This window comes from Pagrus pagrus (genome assembly GCF_965226575.1).
Source record: "Pagrus pagrus genome assembly, chromosome: 1".
NCBI lineage: Eukaryota > Metazoa > Chordata > Actinopteri > Spariformes > Sparidae > Pagrus > Pagrus pagrus.
The window spans coordinates 17,273,249-17,293,102 of record NC_140185.1 but is presented as its reverse complement, the minus strand read 5'-3'; the positions used below and the strand labels follow the sequence as shown (position 1 = coordinate 17,293,102).

The following is a 19,854-nucleotide window of genomic DNA, read 5'->3' as shown; positions in this document are numbered from 1 at the left end:
CCTTCTGTGTACATTTTTTCCCCTTCACTAGGATGGTCCATCCTCTCACTCTTCTCATCTCAGCGGACACGTGAATTCAGATCTACTCGTCGCTCCCTCCGAGCCAATAAGCATCAAGTCTCCAGGGGACACATAACAAGGATTAACCAGCCCAGGCCACAAGAGGGAATTGTGCCCTGTGGTCTTCTGAAGGGTGGCTGAGCAGAGCCGGGTATTTTCCCACACTCACTACTTTGGCAGCTTGCATAAGGCACCCGGCGGTAGATGTTGTTTTCTTGGCAAGTCATTACCAAGCAGAGAGGGTAGACCCCCAACCCCTTACCCCTCTGTGGCCCCGGCTTTTACTCATGCCAAGTCCAAAAAAGGCTCAAAGTTTCCCTTCTTTCAGTCTTCAAGGGGGAGGAAGCTTGCAGCTGCACTTTGCCTACTAGAACAAATTCAAAGAAATGTGTGCACAGGGAAAGAAAATGTGATGTGTGGCCTTCATTTGATGGTAGGAACAACAGTTATTTATGTGTTTTTATAGTTTCATGTTAAAAAAAACATGATTTTAATTACGTCATGTTTCATTATGCTATATTTTTGTGTGTTTTATAAAGTACCGTTGTATATAACAGACAAATTGCTCCTCCAGGCCTCATGGCTTGCGGAAAAAAGTGGAGTTTTAGAATCAGAGGCAGAATCACAAAAAAGGACATTTCAAAGACATTTGTTCTTTATAAAACATATTTAACAACATTTCAAGAAGGAAATTCCAGAGCAAAACAAACGATTGAAAATGACCACCAGTAGGGCTATCAGGAACAGATTAATATCCACCATGTATGGGCCACAAATGAAGCCGCATTTACAAAAATATGTATTGACAAAGTCCAACATACATCCTCGTTTTTCCTCCTCAGATACAGTTGTCAGTGAAGCAACCGCTGGCAGCACATAAGACACCTTATTCCTCTCCAGCCAAATGACTGAGAGCTGATCTTTAGCTACTTAAAGGGCTCACCTATCTGACTGCCATACTCCAGTACACATCCTCCGTACAGACATTTGTGGCTGAATTGCACTGCAAACAGCAATTTGAAGCCTTTAAGTGTTAATAACTGGCCATGATCAGAAAGCCATATAACGTTCTTTTTCCTTTTTTTTTTTTTAAATGAGAGCCAACTGTTGTCAACACTTGGAGAGAGTTTGCATTTCATCTGCAAATGTCATGCATGTAGGTGTTTGAGGAAACTGGAGCTGACACGTTCACATTCATCACATGGAGCCCTGCAGGAATTGTACGCTGCCTTCTTAACCAGATGAAGAGGTCATTTCAGCCCTCTTCATCAGAAAAGCAATGTACAGTACATTATCAGTAGTTTCAGATGATATTCAGTTCCAGATTATCTCAAGGCTTTACTCTGTTCTCTAGAAAATCTGGACTATCTGAACATGCTGCTTGTGACCCGCTCCTTAGCTTTCTTTAACTTCATCCTATTTGCCCTCTTGTAGCCGAGTACGTTTTCAGGTTTTGAGTTAGTGCATCTACTTTCTGAAGCGCTTGAAGAGTGGATGAACGCCCTTTGCTAACGCGGCCGCTTTGCTGCCTCGACTGTGATATTCCATGTAGACGGTGTCATCTGCACCCGACATGGAGCTCATGGTGCATGGTCGCCTTGTGAACTGATGAGGAGAGAGAAAACATGTGGAAATATATCAACATGCAATAGCACAACAGCAATCATGCAAAGGGAATTATGTGTTATGTGTTGGTCCACGCTTGGTGCATGTACTCACCTGTGGTTTCCCACCCAGCTCTCCCGCCACCACTTCCTCCTCGGCATCAAGATCTGAAGCAGCTAGGACCTTCTGAAGCAGCAGCTGTTGGTCATCTCTGTGGGAGAACATCAAGTCCTCTTCCTCCATACCTGCCAACTTTGTGATCACCTGTGAAGAAGAACATGACAACTTAGAAAAGGTGTTTGTGAAGAGAGCAACAATGAGGTGACCAAGGATGAAACACAAACACATTCATAAACATTTTCCTATTTGACCTAAAGGGTTTGTCACAAATACATCAGATTAAATGCAGCTTCCTCTGGAGCCGCAAAAGGCTTTTAGCTACTTTTTCACATATGCAGTCGTACTCCACATGACCTGTAAGATAAGGTATCTACAGCAGAATAGGTGAAGTTCTGGGTGTTAATCATTTCTGTGAGTAGAAGATGCTCTTTCTGAAACCAGTGTATTTTCTGGTTCATTCTTTGTTTTGTCCCTGTAAACCTGCCAGAATGACTAGGATTTCTTGGTTCACCTTGGCCAGCCTCACACTACACAATGCCTGCCAGACTGGATCGGATGAAACCAAACCCATTTACACATCTTATATCAGGTTTTAACTAGCCTGGGGCAAGTGTATCCACAACAGAAATGGAAACAAAGGAAATCCAACATTCAAAATTGATACTGTACTTAAATCAGGCTGTTCAAAACTAAGTGAAATAAATCTCAGCCCCTTCAGATTCTGTGTCTAATGTCACTCTTGTATGAATCATGAGTTCCATAAAAGGAACGTACAATCTGGTGTTCGAACGGGGTGAAATTAGTGGTGTAATGTTGTGAGGACACACAAATAATGTGAAATGTGCAGAGATGATAAAATGCTGTAATGTAAGGGTGAACACACCTTAAAGCTGTATCCCTGATCCACCAGGAACCTTTGCCTCTTGGTGGAGTAAGCCATCTCCTGAGTGTCCTGGGACACCAGTGAATAGAAGTATGCATTGTACTCCTCTGCTACCATCCCTAAAACAAGCAAACAGATGGGGTGAGAAAAACTTTATTTATGGTCATGAACTAACATATGACAGTTATGTCAGCATGTGTCACGCAAAACAACAACAAGGTTTTTTTTTTGCAAAATAACCTTTTTTGGCTCGTAAAACTCTTCCAAGCCTCTGGGCCTCCTGTCTGCGTGATCCACCATGGGAGGAGATTTGGATCAGGACATTGGCTTCTGGCAAGTCAAATGAGGTGTCTCCAACCTGTTTCGCAAGAGAGATGTGGTATGAATTCAAATACAGGAAATATCACCACTTCATCACTGTGTCTGCATGCATTTGCTGTTTTAAGAACATGTTTCAGATTTTCTCTTACAAAAAGGTCCAAACCTCTGAAGGTGAAAATCTTTCATCATACTTACATCAAGCAATAACATTAAATATAGGCACAGAATGCTTATCATGGTTAGGTAGTTGTCTAGAAACTCTGGTCTGCCCCCTACTGGCCATACGAGCATGGTGCATGGTGGCTGAATAAACCCATATTATATACACAAAGTCCATTACAGATTGATTGGTTTACCTTGGAGATGAAAATGGTGTTGATCTTGGGGTTGTGTTTGAAGTTCTGTAAAATCTGCATACGTTCCCCCTGAGAGGTCGGACCATAGATGTATGGCCTTGAGAGGAATTGAGAGCAGAATTAAAAACATTAAGAAATCTGATCTCAGCAGGAAATTTACAGAAACATTTAAAGTGCTGCTCTTGTTTCTAAATAATTTACTTGTTGAGGCGAATGGCGTATTCCTTCAAGGCAAACACGTTGTCAGCAAAGACGATTATCTTGTCATTGCGCCGCTCGTGAAAGCGAATGAGAAACTGGCAAGCACGGAATTTGTTGGGGTTCATCGTGTAAAGCAGGATGCGCTTCTTCGTCTTGATGGCCACATACTCTCTGTAAAACTCTGGAGACATTGGGCACCACACCTGAAGCACAGACAGGGGTACATTGTTCAGATAGCTTTATCAATGTGGATCATGCTCACTTGGTAATGCAGTCACCTGTCATCATGGCAATTATAAAAACAGACTATGTAGGAATAAAAGTAGTAGTTCAAGGCTTAACAGTAAAAATTTAGTGCACTTAATGTGTTGGATTTTGGAAATCCAACACATTAAAATAGTGAAAGCAAGCTGGGTAATCCTTTATATTGACCTTTCTCAAACAAAGGTCAGCTTTCAGATCTCTGGCACAAAGACGATACTTAAACCTTGTTTGCAGCGAGAACACAGAGCCTTGGCCAAATATCACTGAGTCATATGATATTGAGGTTAAGACAACCACAGTGTTGTGAGTGTCTTGTTTCACAGAGAAAACACTTGTTTATTCAGCTACATCTAAGAGTCCAAACTCTTATATATGTGAGACATGAGCCCAACTTATTCCATGATCAACTTTTTGCACGTGGTGCTGCAAGCACTACAGCTCTACATCAATCATGTATCAAAGTCTACACAGACAGAAGAGCACACATCAAAGCTGCCTAATTCATGAAATATTACGTTTATGTCCCTTTATCTTAATTAATCTTATATTTCTCACCTCTGCACACTGGACTTTGGCGATGTAGCCGTTGTTCTGCAACTCCATCCAGTTGGCCTCAAATAGCTTTGGCCCAATTAGGAAGTTGAGGTCCACAATCTTGTCATCTTCCCTGACCAGTGTGGCAGTGAGCCCCATTTTGCAATGCGCCTGGACGATGGTCAGAACACGACGAAACATTTTGGCTACAGAGAAAACACAGAGTTAATAAGTTAGCATAACGTTACGAAAAAAAGTTACACCGAGAACACGATGTACCGTAACAGCTCACCAGGGATAGTGTGCACCTCGTCCAGGATAATCAGTCCCCACTCCTGGCTCCGCATCCACTCCATGACCCTCTCAGCCTCCCAGGAGCGCTTGGTGGTGTGACCCAACATAGAGTAGGTGCTGATGGCCACAGAACAGCCGATGGGCTTGTCCTTTGCGTCGGAGGTGAAGCGGCAGATCTGAGAGTCGTCGATAGTGGACCACATCTTGAACTGTGCCTTCCACTGCTCCACGGACACTGAGGAGTTACCCAACACCAGGCAGCGTTTACGCACCGTGCACGCTGCCGTCACACCCACCAGGGATTTGCCCGCTCCTGGAAAGCAAAGGGAAGATAAAATAATTGAAACGTACAAGATTTATGCTACAAAATGATTCGAAATAGTAAGTAATAGGCTGGGTTGCTTAAGTGGATCTAAGAAAAGATCTAAGAAAAAGAAAAATACAAGAGCATATCCCTTTTTCATAAGGACTAAGCTATTATTTGTTTAACACTTTATATCATACATCCTTTCATATGAAAGTTCTACTATTTTTCCATTTCTGGTTTGTGATTTTATTGAGATGAAAAGCTCTGGTTGTGTCTTTTCTGTTGTGGAACTCAATGTTCCAATCGAGCCGTCTCACCGCAGGGCAGCACAATGACCCCAGAGCGAGCACGTCCATTTCCAAACATCTTGCGCAGACTCTTTTCCTGGTAGGGTCGCAACACAGCAGTGGGCTTCAGGTCTATGTTGATGTCTGGGTTGACTGTGTCGTTGCGAAAGTCGTACTCTGCCAGGAGGGGGTACTCCAGCTGAATGCAGCGCTTCTGCAGCTCTTCAATCATCTCCTACACCAGATCAGAGAAGAAAATAGTTCAGAGTAGTGCAGGAATATATGATTTCATTTTTTTAATGCATTGCACTTAATTTGAAATAGAGCCACAATAATACAGTATCATCTTGCGGTAATACAATTGCAAGTAGAGTGCCAGATATAGAGTTTATTTTTACTCAATCAATCATAAAAATAAGGAACAGATTGTTCAATAATAACTAAAAGTTGTCAGTTGCAGACCCTCACAAGATTACTGTAATAGATACTGCTACATACATATCAAGAGACACAGAAAGTCAGTTTAAAAAACAGTCAGTAATGTATTTTAGGGTCAAACAGCACAAATTGAAGAAAAAATCAGATGACTACCTGGCGAATCTCAAAGGACACAGTCTGAGTCTCTTCCTCCTCCTCTTCCTCTTTATCCATCTGTTCATAGTAGCTGAAGATGTCATCCGGGACCTGCTGGGTTGACGTTTGTTCATCGCTCGGCTGTTGTGAGGTGGAAGTACTTCCCTTATCCTGAACAGACTTTGAGATCTGTCAGAAGGAGACACACAGGGACATTTGTCAGTGTATGATTAAGGCAAACTACAACTCCTGTTGGTCCTCTTCAAAACCATTGCCAAAACTTGACTGGGGTTGCTTTTCAATTGAATGATGTTAAAATGTACTTAAGGGCCTGATATAACTGTTCACTTCCTACATCAGACATCTTTCCTCATGTCATCAATCATTTTTTAAATGTGTGCATAATGACATTTTTAAGAGTAGCTACACACAGGTTGAAAATCCTGGTTGTGCTGCCACCTAGTACACAGTACACTGCACTGCACTATAGTGCAACACTACATCACACATGGGTGTGATATCAGTTATTGTCAGAAGTGTAACAGACATTTCTAAACATCCAAAGGTCTTTAAAATTATCATTATTATCAAAATGAAGTGGCAGTAAGTTGAGTCTTTTGTACCTGGGCTAGAGCTGATTGGCTGATCAAAAGAAATTAATTTCCAGCTATTTTGATAACTCATAAGTTGATTTGTCATTTTTCATGCAGGTCTCAGCATTTTAAATGTAAAGACTTGCTGCTTCTCTTTGTCATTTATGTGAGTGAATGAAGAGTTTGGGGTTTTGGGGCAATTGTAAGGTTCAGGAATATTTCAGAGAGCATTTTTTTATATATATTTACAGACTAAACAATCAATGGATTAATCATAAAAATAATCACCAAATAAATCAATGATATCTGGTGAATATAATTATTGTGAATTGCAGCCCTAAACTGTATCCCTACCCAACATTGGGTAGTAAAGTCAAACATATACCTGATTAAAACATGTTTAAATTAATAAATTATTTACATCTTATTCTATATAAAAGGTAAAGTTTATGTCGTATAGCACCTTTCACAGAGCAGGGTCCCTCCTTCACAACTTATTCATGTTATAGTTTTTATTGAAATGATACAACTGTATGGGGGTAGAAAAAGGTGTTGGATGGCATACCGCTGACTTGCTGTGGACGACTTCAGTAATAAGCTCCGTGTCTGCCCCGTCTGCAGTACGGAGACGACATTCACGGATCACGTTGTCCTGCAGAAGCCGCTGGATCACATCAGGGAAGGCACTCTCAACAAAATACCTGAGGGTAGATAAGTAGCACAGTTAAGGAAGAGCACTGCACTGAAGGGATAATTAAAGATGCAAAGACAGAAGGAATGGTTGTTGAAATGAATTTACCTATTGTGTTTGAGCACCAGCTTGACTTTGCCGTAGCTCACTGTGCAGAGCTGAAGGGATTAAATGCAGTGATTAAATGACCACATTTTGCAAACATGACATCAAAAGCGCGTTGAATATTTTTTTCATTAAAATTCCCCTCCTATTCCCTCAAACCACCAGAACCTCTCCCATTCAGACCTGAATGAACTGCACGATCCCATCAGGTACAGATGTCTTGCTGAGTTTCTGCAGATACTCCACAATATCAGAGGTCTGCAGCCCGACACTGACAGCTGCATACAGGGAATAGGCTGTCAGCTTGTACTCATGGACATGGTTAGGCCTGCACACTGGCTCCGCAATGGCCACCAAGAAGTCCTGGGCGTACTTATACACTGGTGAGAAGGCTTCGAGAAAGATGTGCCCATCTGGGGCCTGGAGGGGAGGAGAATTACAAAAAAAGAAAAAATGTACAAACAGAAAAAACTTGTAAAACTGCAGGAAGGGGAGCAAAAGATTTTGAATTTGTAAACTGCCTCATGTGAAGACAGCAACAATCCAAAAATGTCTTACCACCCAGAGGGGGCGTGCCGAGTGATCATTCTTCAGTAGCATCTGAGCACGGTAGTCTTTGGCTCCATACTCATCCAGTTTGGTACTGGACTCATCCACTTGTTTTCCTGCAGCAGCAGGGATGGCCTCCTGAGACTCACTGCCCCCCGCCTCTTCTTCATCATCTTCCTCCTCAAAGAAGCGCTTTTTGGACTTCTTGTCTGTAGCCAGACAGTATGAGTTAAAAACATCCAAGGTAATAGGGTGGAAAAATAAGTGAACTATTTGTAGATTCTCACAATCCAAGCAATATCATGATACTTATTTTCTTAAAACAAACTGATTATTAGCATTTTTTTCCATGTCCAAGTGTGTTTGTTTGATAAAGGACATATTTCAGTCAATAAGTCATACGGTTTGTGGCTGATTCATGCTTTTTGAAATATAATTAACCATTCTAGGCTGCAGTTTATTCTTTACAGTTAGCTGGATATCAGTCACACCCATATAAAGCCCCACTTTTAACTCACATTTATTATCTCTTCATTTGAATATAGTGGTGATACAAGAGGTAGCTACCAAGTACAGCAAGACATATATCATAAGATATTACCATAAGGAACCATTTCACTATCTGTCTGCCATCTTTATCATCAAATGAGGCGTCCAAAGACAAGTGTGTTCAACAATACACAACAGAGAAATGTGAGTTTCCGTTAACACCTCAACATCATCATCTGTCAACTCGCCACAGAGTTAGCTAATAGCTAGCAAACGTTAGGGTTGGTTAAGCTGTAACGTTAGCAACTCACCCCGATCTCCTCTATCCTTTTTGCCCATTTTACAGTTTTTGGTAGTATCTTTCCAGCATGCCAGCTATATCCTCACAACCGGCTTGATGTACTCCTAAAATACCCTGAACGAGACTGCGTAGTGACACGTTAAGGTAACACCGCCGGCATAAGTGTCGAGTACTTCCGGTCCCAGACTTCAAAATAAAAACTCCATTTAGATGCACTAACGTGATAAATAAATTAATTAAAATATACATACATATAATGCAATAAATAAATAATACAATAAATAAAAACATTTAGTAATACAAAAATAACTAATAAATTAATTTTAAAAAGGTGTACATAAAGGGGAGATGAATATACCTAACATTACAGTTTTTCTCTTCCCACCAAAATGGGACACTTTAATACATGAAAATATCTTTGTTTTACTTAATTTCTAAGAAAAAACTTATTCAGTCTATGGTACACACAGAAAAAATAAAGACATTACAAATAAAGACAATAATCAGGAATGATAAAGAGATATATAGACTACGTTTGTACAACACCAGAAATCGTATTCATGGATGCATGTTGAAAAGTAGCTAACTGCTATAGCAGCAATCACATATAATTTCTAGTGCTTTTATTCTTGCAGCGGGATAGCTTACTTCTGTTTTCAGTGCGGCTAACTTTAGCTAGCTTGATACAAGATGCTAAAGCCTTATTGTTTACTTCCGGGGTGAAAGGTCGAAAACGTCCTTCGGGTTTCCTCCGGTTTATGGGGCACCCTTTTTTATTCACTATTAATTGCTTTGACTACGTGACTGAGTATTTAACAAAATGTCGTCCGACAAACTAATCGGACCTGCCTTACCCCCGAGGTTCAGACAGGAGGAGAGCGATGAAGACTCTGATAATGATGACGAATGTAAGTATCAGACAAAATACCTTTCACTGTGCACTATAAATCAATAATTTTTGTATCAGGTTGCTTTCCCCATGGTAGTTGATGTTTTTTCATCTCTCAACCTGTTGTAGTCTCCGGCCCTGCTTTGCCTCCCGGTTACAAACGGGGGGAACCGTCGAGCTCCTCGGATCAGAGTGAACCGGAGGTGGCGGTCAAAAGAGCGAAAACAAGACACACAGATGCGGACAGATCTACAGAAAAGTAGGTTCAATACGGACTAAAATTATAGAAATAAACGTCTCAACAAACAAAACAGTAACAGTTAACTTTTGAACAGAGTGGAGAGCACAAAAGAAGAAGAAGAAGAAGATGATGATGATGATGGTTTCTTTGGACCAGCCCTGCCACCAGGATTCAAGAAAAAACAAAATTCACCAGAAAGGTGAGCAAACAAATACTACAATGTATTCCAGTTAATTATGACGAGTGTAAATAGTTATTTTAAATGGTTAATCATGGAAGCTGTGACTTCATGGTGTTCTCTCAGGCCACCTGTACTGGGACCAGCTTTGCCTCCTGGGTTTCGCAGAGCAGCACATGAAAACGATGATGATGATGACCATGATAGTGAAGAAGGAGAGGACATCCCAGGGCCTGCCCTTCCCCCGGGCTACCAGGCCGAGTCCTCCAGCAGCGAGGGAGAGGATGAGGATGTGATCGGACCCATGCCGTCCAAAGGGCCGGTTCAAGACTCTGTGGCTCTGGACTTTGAGCGCAGAGCACGAAGGATGAAAGAGAAGCTGACAGGAGATGTGAGTCCTCCACTCCTCCTGGTGCTGTTCCTTTTTTATGCCTTTTAACGTTTTCCGTTTCTGCTAGCTGAATGTGTTTCCTGTGTGTATTTCTGTGTAAATAGGACACTCCTGAGGTGCTCACCAGAGAAACATGGATGACTGAGCTCCCACCAGAACTGCAGCACATTGGCTTGGGGGCTCGAACTTTCAAGAAGAAGTCAGGTCCGGAAAACAAGGATCGCTCTATGTGGACAGATACACCAGCAGACAGGGAGCGCAAGATCAGGGTAATTAATTAAAAATGACTAAACTAATATCTTTTTACTTAATATTGTCAATTCTTTTCAAACATTACTTTCCTGTATTTTATGGATCTTTCCTTGGCCAATAGGAACGCCTTGAGGGAAAGAAGAAAGGTGAGGTGGAGAAAGATGATGCCCCACAACTCTCCAGAAAGGACTTGGAAATGGCAGAGAAAGTGTCTAAGTATAATGTAAGTATCATTACATTATCTTTTTTTTTTCTTCAATGTCCCAACATATAATTTATGCCAGATGAAATGCACATTTTAGAAGCGTTCATATGAAACTCAGGACTGAAAGTTCTCTGTCCACTCCCTGTCACCAGGACACTAAACGTGCCGAGTCTCTGATGACTTTACACACAAAGACGATGAAGGAAAAAGCAAAAGAGAAGGTTGACAAACCAGTGGAGAGGAGACCATTCGATCGAGATGAAGACCTGCAGGTGAATCGTTTCGATGAGGCACAGAAGCAGCGGCTGCTGAAGAAATCTCAGGAACTGAACACACGGTTCTCCCACAGCAAGGACAAGATGTTCCTGTAACACTTGTCAGAATGTTAGAAATGTGTTGCTTCCAGTTACAGTCTGGCTGGTGATATTTTCATTCAGGGGTTCTACAATATGGACTATGTTTCTATGGATAGTTGTGTTACACAAATGGAGAATTTATTTGTTTTTGTTTGTCTATAAGGTAAACTAAACTGGACTTAATGGACTATAAAGACATGTCCATTTATGAGAGTTCATGTCACTGGCTGGGCAAATGTTGGAGCTTGTATTTTTTCAGGAAACACTCTCAGGCCTGATGACATGGAAGGATATATTCAAATAAATTCAATATTTTTCCTACATTGGTATGCAGTTTGTCAGGTTATCTTTTGAAAACCGTAAAATCACCTGTTGAATTTAGTTTGCTTGGTTTTCATCCTGTTGGACTGATCATTTTTATCTTATTTGCTAAAACAATTGCATAACTACACTTTGAAAATGCAGATTAAGCAATTGCTTAAAACGATTAATTTTGACTAAATAAGCATCAATAATGAAGAACAATCCATCATTGCAATTACAACGATAGGTGATAAACAAGTATGAATGATGTTAATCACAAATGATAAATCGACGGGCGTACTGTAATGCTGGATTGTTCAATGCTGCATGAGATCATCTCCTTTTAATATAGCTCAAGTTTTGAGCAATATTTAACAAGCCTGTGAAAGTCCAACCCTTTATTCTTATTTGTAACCTCTAATAATGTTTGTTATATATGAGTGGCTTTTTAGAGCCAGACATTGCCCTTGATTGCCCTTTGGCCAACCAAATCACTAAAGAAATCAGTCTTTCAATGCTCAGCCTTGCTAGTTATGTGGCCCTTTGTAAAATTTTGATTGATTTATTTGTTTTTATGTCAAGCCTTTTCCAGATTGCTGTAAAATGCATTGTTATGCTGCATTATCCTGTACCTTTGCAATCTTTCATGTGTCTGCTTCTGACAGTTTTTTTTTTATATAGTTGATTAAACTTTGTCTTTTTTCATATATTTGTTATTGTTTTGCACATACATTCTTATAATTGAGCGTATTGGTTACATATTGGCAAGAAACTCAAAGAATGCGCAGTAGATATGGACCTTCTATGTTGCCGTACTGTCGTAGTTCTTTTGCGCATGCGTGTGGCGGTTGCATTAATAAGCTAGAAGAAGTATCATTTTAAAACATGTCAGAAAAAGGAGAAGTGGATTTAACTGGTGCCAAGCAGAACACGGGTGTGTGGCTTGTAAAGGTGCGTATTTAACCTTTTTGGTAACGCCAGTTCATGGGCTATAGGGACAGGTATTAATTTAAACCGCGAAGGCTAACAGTAATGTAGCTTAGCATGAGCCGCTACAATGAAAGATGCCGTGCGTTGAGCTAACGTTGGCTAACTTCATGTTAGCTAGACAAGTTAAGCTGCTCTCAACTCACTGTATATTTATTTTTTATGCACTCCACTGCTTCTCTTCTATTATTTTAAATGCAGGTAAATCACCCAAAGTAAACAAAAGGTGGTCAGAGTTATAGCCTGTTAGCAGGGAAGGCGATCGATGAGCTCTGGAGAAATGCACTTTGTAAGGAGGGATGTTTGGCAACTGTCTGTACAGAATAAATAACTTTGCACAGCCCGTCATGTAGCTGACAAAGTACTTTTTCCTACTGGTGGCAGAGTAATGTAGTGTTTTCGTTAACGTCATGTTTTTCGCCAAAATTTGCAGAAATGTAAATGATTAGCTCCTAATATGTCTGTCAGAGCCACAAGGTCTTTTGTCAAGGTGCGAAAGTAGCCCTCGTAAAATATGCCCATGTTTCTTCATGCAGGTGCCCAAATACCTCTCTCAACAATGGGCCAAAGCGACTGGAAGAGGAGAGGTCGGGAAACTCCGAATCTGCAAGTATGTGAAACAACTGAGCAGCAATTAAATAGCCTTATGTTATTTAACTGTCTGTGTTTAACACAAGTGTTATCACAGCATTTGAATATGCAATTGGAAGTGAAAGAGAGAAGTGTACATTTTGTGTGTGCTGATTGAAGCCTATACAAGTAGTGTTTTGTTGTTGTACTAGCACTAGAATAAAGTTATTCTCGACAGTCAATTAATTCAAATTTTGCTAATCTTTTTTATCTCCAAGGAAAGGAAACCAAGGAAAAGCAGAGGTAAGTGATAATGAAAGAAGTTACATATAATGCCATGCACAGTGAGATAATTGTGTGATAGTTAATCATATTGTGATTATTTTGACAGATATTGTGAATGCAATATGATTACAGAATAGTGAGAATGATATTTTTTGCATCACAGTTTAAATTTAACTAGTGAAAGTGTAAAAATCATGAAGATGGGACATTTATTCTGAAGAGCAAGATTTGTTGGCCAGAGCATCTCTGCAGCCCCACAGTACTTCATTATAATCCTTCACTGTAATCTTGCCACACATTTTATCTTTATCAAACATTTTCAGCTTCTTTATTGGACATTGCACTTAGCTATATTGCAATAATAAAATATTTTCTTTAGATTAATTACGCATCCTAGGAAATGGGTGAGATTATGCAATGCTTTTGTTTGTAAGAGAAACTCACATAATTTATGATAGCCATTCTTGTGTGATTTAAGAAAAAAATGACATGGTCTTGGACATCATTATTGTCAAAGAAGTATGTGATAGATTAGGTAGGTTATCTCGTCTTTTTTGTTTCAGAGCAGTCAGAACAAGTGACTTTATTCGTACCTGTCCTGTTATACTGCTGTACTGGATTTGTGATAATGGCAGTAAGATTTTTTTTTTTTTAATCTGGAAAGGGGCTGAAAAGATTAAATGTAAATGTTGCTGCTCCTTACAGGTGTCTTTCACTTTGAACGAAGAGCTGACTGTGATAGAGGGTATAGAAGATAAGACGGTGTCTGCACCTCGTGAGCACCCCTTCACCATGCAGTCAGTTGGTGGTCAGACGCTGGCGGTCTTCACCGAGACTTCATCAGGTGAGTTTCTGTTTTCATCTGCCAAGTGTCTGACTTCAACACCTCTGCTGCAAGATGAGGTGCTCGTGACAAACTACAAATTCCTTTATACGTTTTCTGTGATGTGAAATATTTGTTTGTGTTTGAGCCAAGAGGTAAGTTCTGTGGTGGCTGAGGCACCCATCCTGCTGCTCTTTGTACAGCTTGCTCTTCCCGCACAATCTTTCTTTTGCCTGCCCTGCTTGTCTCTGTGTGTTGTGAACTCTCAACAGAGTGTGAGGTTGTCCACAGTCCTAACAGAATACATATGAAAAATGTACTGCTCAGTGGATAAGTGACACTCAGTTGCACACAGAAGAGAGCCGGTCTGTTGGAAATTGTTTTCATCCAGTCTGATCTGTGTTTCTGTCTCTACGTATATGGGAATTTTAGTTTCAGTGTTTGATCTTCTGTCAGTCATTTCTTTGTGGTTTGACCTTTTCGGTCCACCGCCAATCAACTCAGCAGATTGGGTATCTGATCAGGTGCAATTGCCCAATTTGGGATTCTTTTAACATAGAGTAGATCAATATCAACACAAATCCTCACTGAATTTGTAGTTGATTTAATTTGTGCATGTGTTTCTTCGGTTTGGTTTGAATTTCACCAGCCTTGTCTGCCCTCTGTGATGTAGGTGTTTTGTTGCTACGGGTGCTGGTGAGCTTGTGCTACTGTACTTACTTTGGGACACCGACTCATGTGTGTGTGTGTGCGTGTTTTAGGGCTGCACAGTTGAATTGTTGTTTTTGTTTGTTTTCTTATTTTTATAAGCATTTAAAAGGGATGACTTGATATTATTCTGTAATGGAGGCTTGGCCAAGAAGGCAGCTGCTAAAAAAAAGTTGGACATAATGGACATAATAAGACATCGCAACTGTGCCACAATTCTCAGAATCCATGATTCGATTTTACTTTTGAGTTTAAGGTCACAGTTTGATATCATTTGATCTAAAAAAAAAAAAAAAGAAAACACACAAATCAGCCCTGACGACCATGCTATTGTTAATTACCAATTCATTAATTTGTAAAGATCAACAGATCAATTTAGATTTTCAGATTCTTTCAACAGATATGCTACATGGTATTAAGTGTGATGTAACCTCTATAGATGTATTGACTATGTAGCACACTAAAGACCATATGGTCACATTTTAATTATTTAAAATGTAACAACATTTCACCAGTTTATGGGGCTGTAAAACATAAAAACAAATGTAAGATTCACTAGATGGCAGAAGGGTATTTTACAAGAACAGCTTGAGTTTCTACACCTGCAGAAACCCACCAAGATAAGAATTTCTTATCCTGGTGTTTTTTTTGCAGCATGTGTCTAGCAGCAGAGCTTCAGTGTTTGTGCAGCCCTCTCTGGTGGGGTAGGGATCTGTGCTCGCTTATTTTAAGGGCATGCTTGCTTTGCTCATACGCACGCGTGTGTACTCGTCACATTGAGCCGAGGGGCTCTGTGTGATCAAACGTTTTCGTGTGCGACTAAACCCTGGGTGTGGTTCTCACTGTTCGATCCCCTCCTCCCTCCGTCTTCCATCCCCTGTATTTTCATGTTCACCATCCCTCCCTCCCTTCCTGTAGGCCAATCAGAAGAGAGATCTGATGGCAGCAGCTCAGGGTCTGGGGCGGGGGCAGGTCCAGGTGAGTCCTCCGTTTCGCCAGCAAGTGACAAAGTTGCACACTTAGGAATCAGACATACTGAGTGTCTATTATTTTTATTAATAAATAGTGTTTGTAGTACCACAATAGTAACCCACATACATGCTTTGGAAGATGCGTGTATTGGTATCAAAACTGTAGACACCTTGTGCCCATGTAGCGCCCAGTTTTGACCTGACGCAGCTCACGGGCCTTTTCTGTTTTTGAGCACAATTATATAATCCATATGGAGCTTCTGCACCCTTGGCTTGGAGGAGAGAGCTACCTGCTCGTGGTGGTTGTAATGTCAGTCAAGTTGTGACATCGTGTTGGCAAAGATAATTAATATTTGACTGCTCTAAATGTTAGTTTAGATCTACTATACAGTACATTAGCAAGCTTTCTCAAAACAACATGTAAATAAGCTAAGACTGTGATCAAGTGTCACTTATAAGATTTGTTGATGATTTGGCTATTTGATTTTTGTGTTTCTTTTCTTCTTTCACTTGTTTAGTGTTTATCAAACTAATATGACAGAATCACTCATTAACGTGATTTTCTTTTTGATGGGTGAAACTAATAAAGCTGTTTATGTATCCAAATGCCCAGCAGCCTATAAACAGCTTCACATAATGCATATGAAGCAGGCTGAAGGTTTTTTTGAAATGTTATTTGCCAAAATACTGAATAAATATTTGTTGACAGTATAGAACTATATAGATTTTGCATAAACCTTTTAGCTCTGGCTCAAACATTTTACTGTAACCAACCGTAGTTGCTGGTTTGGAAATAGCTTTGAATAAGTGGTAATTTTCAAGTACTTGTAGAAAAAAGGATAATTGTACTGTACTGGGATGTTTTTGGTAGAAATGCATTGACTGAGTTGGAATCAATCATGGGAGGAATAGTAGTAATAGTACAGTCTATTGTGGAGTTTGAGAAACTGACTGTGGATTGCTCTAACATCTTAACTTCGACTTCAGAAGAGAGCCTGGGCTGAACTAGATTCACGTCACTCGCAAACTGTTGGAGTGTATTTTTTTCTCTACAAACTGACTCACTCTTAGTGTATTCTTTCATCACTTCTCTCTTACACACATGCAACGGCTCAGTCTTCACTGTCTATGAAGTAAACACTCACCTTAAAATGGCAGTGGGACGCGTCGACTTCAATTGAGGTATTAATTAACGCTTTTATTTTTCAGATAAAATAGCCTTGGAGGGAGTGGTAGTACAGAGAGCAGAGTGCAGACCTGCTGTTAGTGAGAGCTACATGAGGCTGAAGAGGTGAGTATTTACAAAATAGTGTGTTAAGAACCTGAACCTGCAGTCAATTTGCAATGTTAGATGAATGATCATTGATTACCATTTTAAAGGGGAATTTTGGTATTTTTAATCCTATATTTCAGTAAATACAGGCCCCAGAATTTCCCGTTTCAGTCTAACTTGTTGTGCACGTTTATCTGGAATTGTATGTGGACATACAGTATAAATGTCATTTTTTCATGTGTGTTGCATGTTCAATCTTAATCATGTCCATACATATGGGTAAACTGGGTTACTTGAAAAATGGAACCCCCTGTATAATGAAGTATACACTATAGCCCTTTTTATCATTTGAATAATTCAAATTACAAAGTTTGACACTTTCAATTTTAATTTAAGATGCTGAAATCACATAAAAAAGTAACAAGCAACACACAAAATGTATTAAATTTCATTACATCAAACTGGTGTTTCTATTTCTTAAATTTTTTCAGGTCACTGTACGCACTATGTCATGTATTGTTGTTGTCAATTAAAATCATTGTCGTCATCCAACAGGTTACAAATTGAAGAGTCCTCCAAGCCAGTCAGGCTCTCACAACAGTTGCAAAGTCCTGTCACCAACAACTACAAACCTGTGGCCAACCACACGTACAATGTAAGAAATAAATCCTGTAATAAGACGCATGATGTGCAAAGCCACTGGTATGGCTCTGTAATGTGTAGGTCTATATGTGATACCGGATCTGTTTTCTGTTTACTTTTTGCTGCAGCTCGACTATATAAGGAAAAAGAAGGAGGAGGGCAAGAGAGCAAGAGCTGACAAACAGCAGGTGTTGGACATGTTGTTTTCTGCTTTTGAGAAGCACCAGTACTACAACATCAAAGACCTGGTGGATATCACCAAACAGCCTGTGGTAAGACTGGAGGGCAAAATCAGGGCTGTTTATACCGACTGATTTCAAACAACACCATTGGCCACTATTTGGTGCAGAATTTTCAAAGTTATTATAGCTTTCAGTCACACAGAACGAGAGCTCTGAGTTATCCATCTCTTCTGATTTGATTTTTTCCCTCTTCCAGATTTATTTGAAGGAAATCTTGCGTGATATCGGCATTTACAATGTGAAGGGAACACACAAGAACACCTGGGAGCTCAGGCCAGAATACCGACATTACCAGGCCGAAGAAAAGACTGATGAATAGTTTCTCCCAAGGCTGATCCACCACCTTCATTTGTTTCGGCGGTGAAGCCTTCCCAGACCAGGCCTTGGTTGGACCTTGAAGCTCTCTCCTGAGTTCATTACATCAGGACTCAGAACACACTGGAACATGAGGTCAAGCGAAAGGAAGTTGTACAGGGAGATGTTGTTGTGTGTTGTTATTTTGTATGAAGAAGAAGAGGCGCTGGGAAACAAACCGGCTCTTCCTGATGTGGTTTGTCACAGCTCCCGTACTCCCTCGAAGGAAAACCAGCCTGTATTTTGAATTAGATCTATCTATCAGAGGCAAGGGACGTAGCACTCTGGTTCTTAGCATTGAATTATGTTTTAATATTGTTAACACAAGTATCTCCAGAGGTAAAGATACACCTAAAGACCACAAAGGATGCGACACAGGTAATGGCCCTCATCACTAATTTGATATGTGCAGAGCAAGTTTCTTTTTCTAGATATTTTATAATCTGACATCTGACTCTTTGACACATGATGCTTTTTTTTAAAAACAAAAAACACATCTGCTCATGTTTCTGCACCATGTCTTGGGAAAACCAAATTCAGCCTGAACTTATGTTGGCTAAATTCTAAGACAGGCACCATTGCTGTAATTTCTGAATTTGTGCTTCAGGTTTCTTTGCATTTGCCCATTTTCACTGTAATTTTAATTGTCTTATGTAATAAATGTTTCATTAAAAAAATAATTTGACTTTTTACTAGAACAGCATCACAGAACACCTCTACAGCAGTGTAAATCACATAATTGAAAACAATGCACTAACCAGCCATTACATATTCTTCATAAAGCTCAGCTCATTTTATTTGAACGAAATCCTCTGAGCTCATATTGCTCTAATCTATGACCGACATTAATGTTTAAGTGGCTTTTCATTCAATGTATTACACTGCATAAATGCTGGAATTTACCACCTGCTTCAAACCTTTACCTGTCTGTACAGTATTGAAGTCTATAGCTCAGAGCAACTGATATCTGATTCATAAATCTGCCAATACTTTTGCAATAATCCCTCAATTGTGGTTAACACTAAACACCAAATGTGTAGTGGTGGCAGGATATTTTTAACTAACATTAAATTGTCTAAAATGACAAACTTTTGCATAATCAGCTCTAAAAATAAAGCTTTCACAGTGGAGGTTACCAAGTGTGCCAATCATGGATGTATTATTAGTGGATACAGGACCGGAAAATGGCCGCCGTTGATTTCAACGGAGTTGCTCGCCTGGCGCATACGCCGAAAAAGTTTCTGACTTCCGGGTTTACTTCCGCGTTATGGGGCCCATAGAGCATGCGCAGTTGAGTCACCCCCCATGATGCTCTGGGGCCTCCCATCGTGCCCTGGGGCAATGAGAACGAGCAAATTGCGTTCTGGACAAGCGCCGCGCGCTCATGAGTGCTTGTGGATGAGTTTGAGCGGTAACGACAAATCTACACAATCAAATGATGGATTTATAGCGCACATCAACCGATGATGTTCTCAAAGTCATGGTTATAGACTACACGTGGTTAATTTGTGTTGTGTTATTATTTTTAAGTAAGGATAAAACGTTGTTCTCCGCTGTTTTCCTAACCCTCCTCCCGGTCGTATGCATTTGTTTTCAGCTTAGTCAATCGGTGGATCGATGGATTATCATATTCATGTTATGTTGTGTGTAT

At 40.2% G+C, this 19,854-nt stretch overlaps 3 protein-coding genes across 4 annotated transcripts; 2 read left to right on the top strand and 1 right to left on the bottom strand.

Annotated features, from left to right (window-relative positions):
* Positions 1 to 693: 693 nt before the first annotated feature.
* Positions 694 to 8,714, bottom strand: ercc3 (excision repair cross-complementation group 3). Its single transcript, XM_084349719.1, has 15 exons — positions 8,544 to 8,714; positions 7,753 to 7,952; positions 7,378 to 7,614; positions 7,198 to 7,247; positions 6,964 to 7,099; positions 5,824 to 5,994; positions 5,263 to 5,467; positions 4,637 to 4,951; positions 4,366 to 4,550; positions 3,547 to 3,749; positions 3,346 to 3,442; positions 2,909 to 3,026; positions 2,669 to 2,787; positions 1,780 to 1,929; positions 694 to 1,665 (listed from the first exon to the last, which is right to left on the bottom strand). The coding sequence occupies exons 1-15, from the start codon at positions 8,569 to 8,571 to the stop codon at positions 1,528 to 1,530; spliced, it is 2,352 nt and encodes a 783-aa protein (XP_084205845.1). The 5' UTR covers positions 8,572 to 8,714; the 3' UTR covers positions 694 to 1,527.
* Positions 8,715 to 9,242: 528 nt separating this feature from the next.
* gpalpp1 (GPALPP motifs containing 1) lies at positions 9,243 to 12,055 on the top strand. Its single transcript, XM_084350377.1, has 7 exons — positions 9,243 to 9,441; positions 9,552 to 9,681; positions 9,758 to 9,862; positions 9,968 to 10,232; positions 10,337 to 10,501; positions 10,606 to 10,707; positions 10,842 to 12,055. The coding sequence occupies exons 1-7, from the start codon at positions 9,354 to 9,356 to the stop codon at positions 11,058 to 11,060; spliced, it is 1,074 nt and encodes a 357-aa protein (XP_084206503.1). The 5' UTR covers positions 9,243 to 9,353; the 3' UTR covers positions 11,061 to 12,055.
* A 110-nt stretch (positions 12,056 to 12,165) lies between these two features.
* On the top strand, positions 12,166 to 18,883 carry LOC311255837 (general transcription factor IIF subunit 2-like). Of its 2 annotated transcripts, XM_084350489.1 has the most exons (9): positions 12,166 to 12,299; positions 12,872 to 12,945; positions 13,184 to 13,208; positions 13,896 to 14,034; positions 15,640 to 15,699; positions 16,902 to 16,983; positions 17,521 to 17,620; positions 17,736 to 17,879; positions 18,046 to 18,883. In XM_084350489.1, exons 1-9 carry the CDS (start codon positions 12,234 to 12,236, stop codon positions 18,166 to 18,168), a joined length of 813 nt encoding a protein of 270 aa, XP_084206615.1. In that variant the 5' UTR covers positions 12,166 to 12,233; the 3' UTR covers positions 18,169 to 18,883. The 2 variants fall into 2 exon arrangements, with proteins under 2 accessions (XP_084206615.1, XP_084206616.1); XM_084350490.1 differs by lacking the exon at positions 15,640 to 15,699.
* The last annotated feature ends 971 nt before the right edge of the window (positions 18,884 to 19,854 follow it).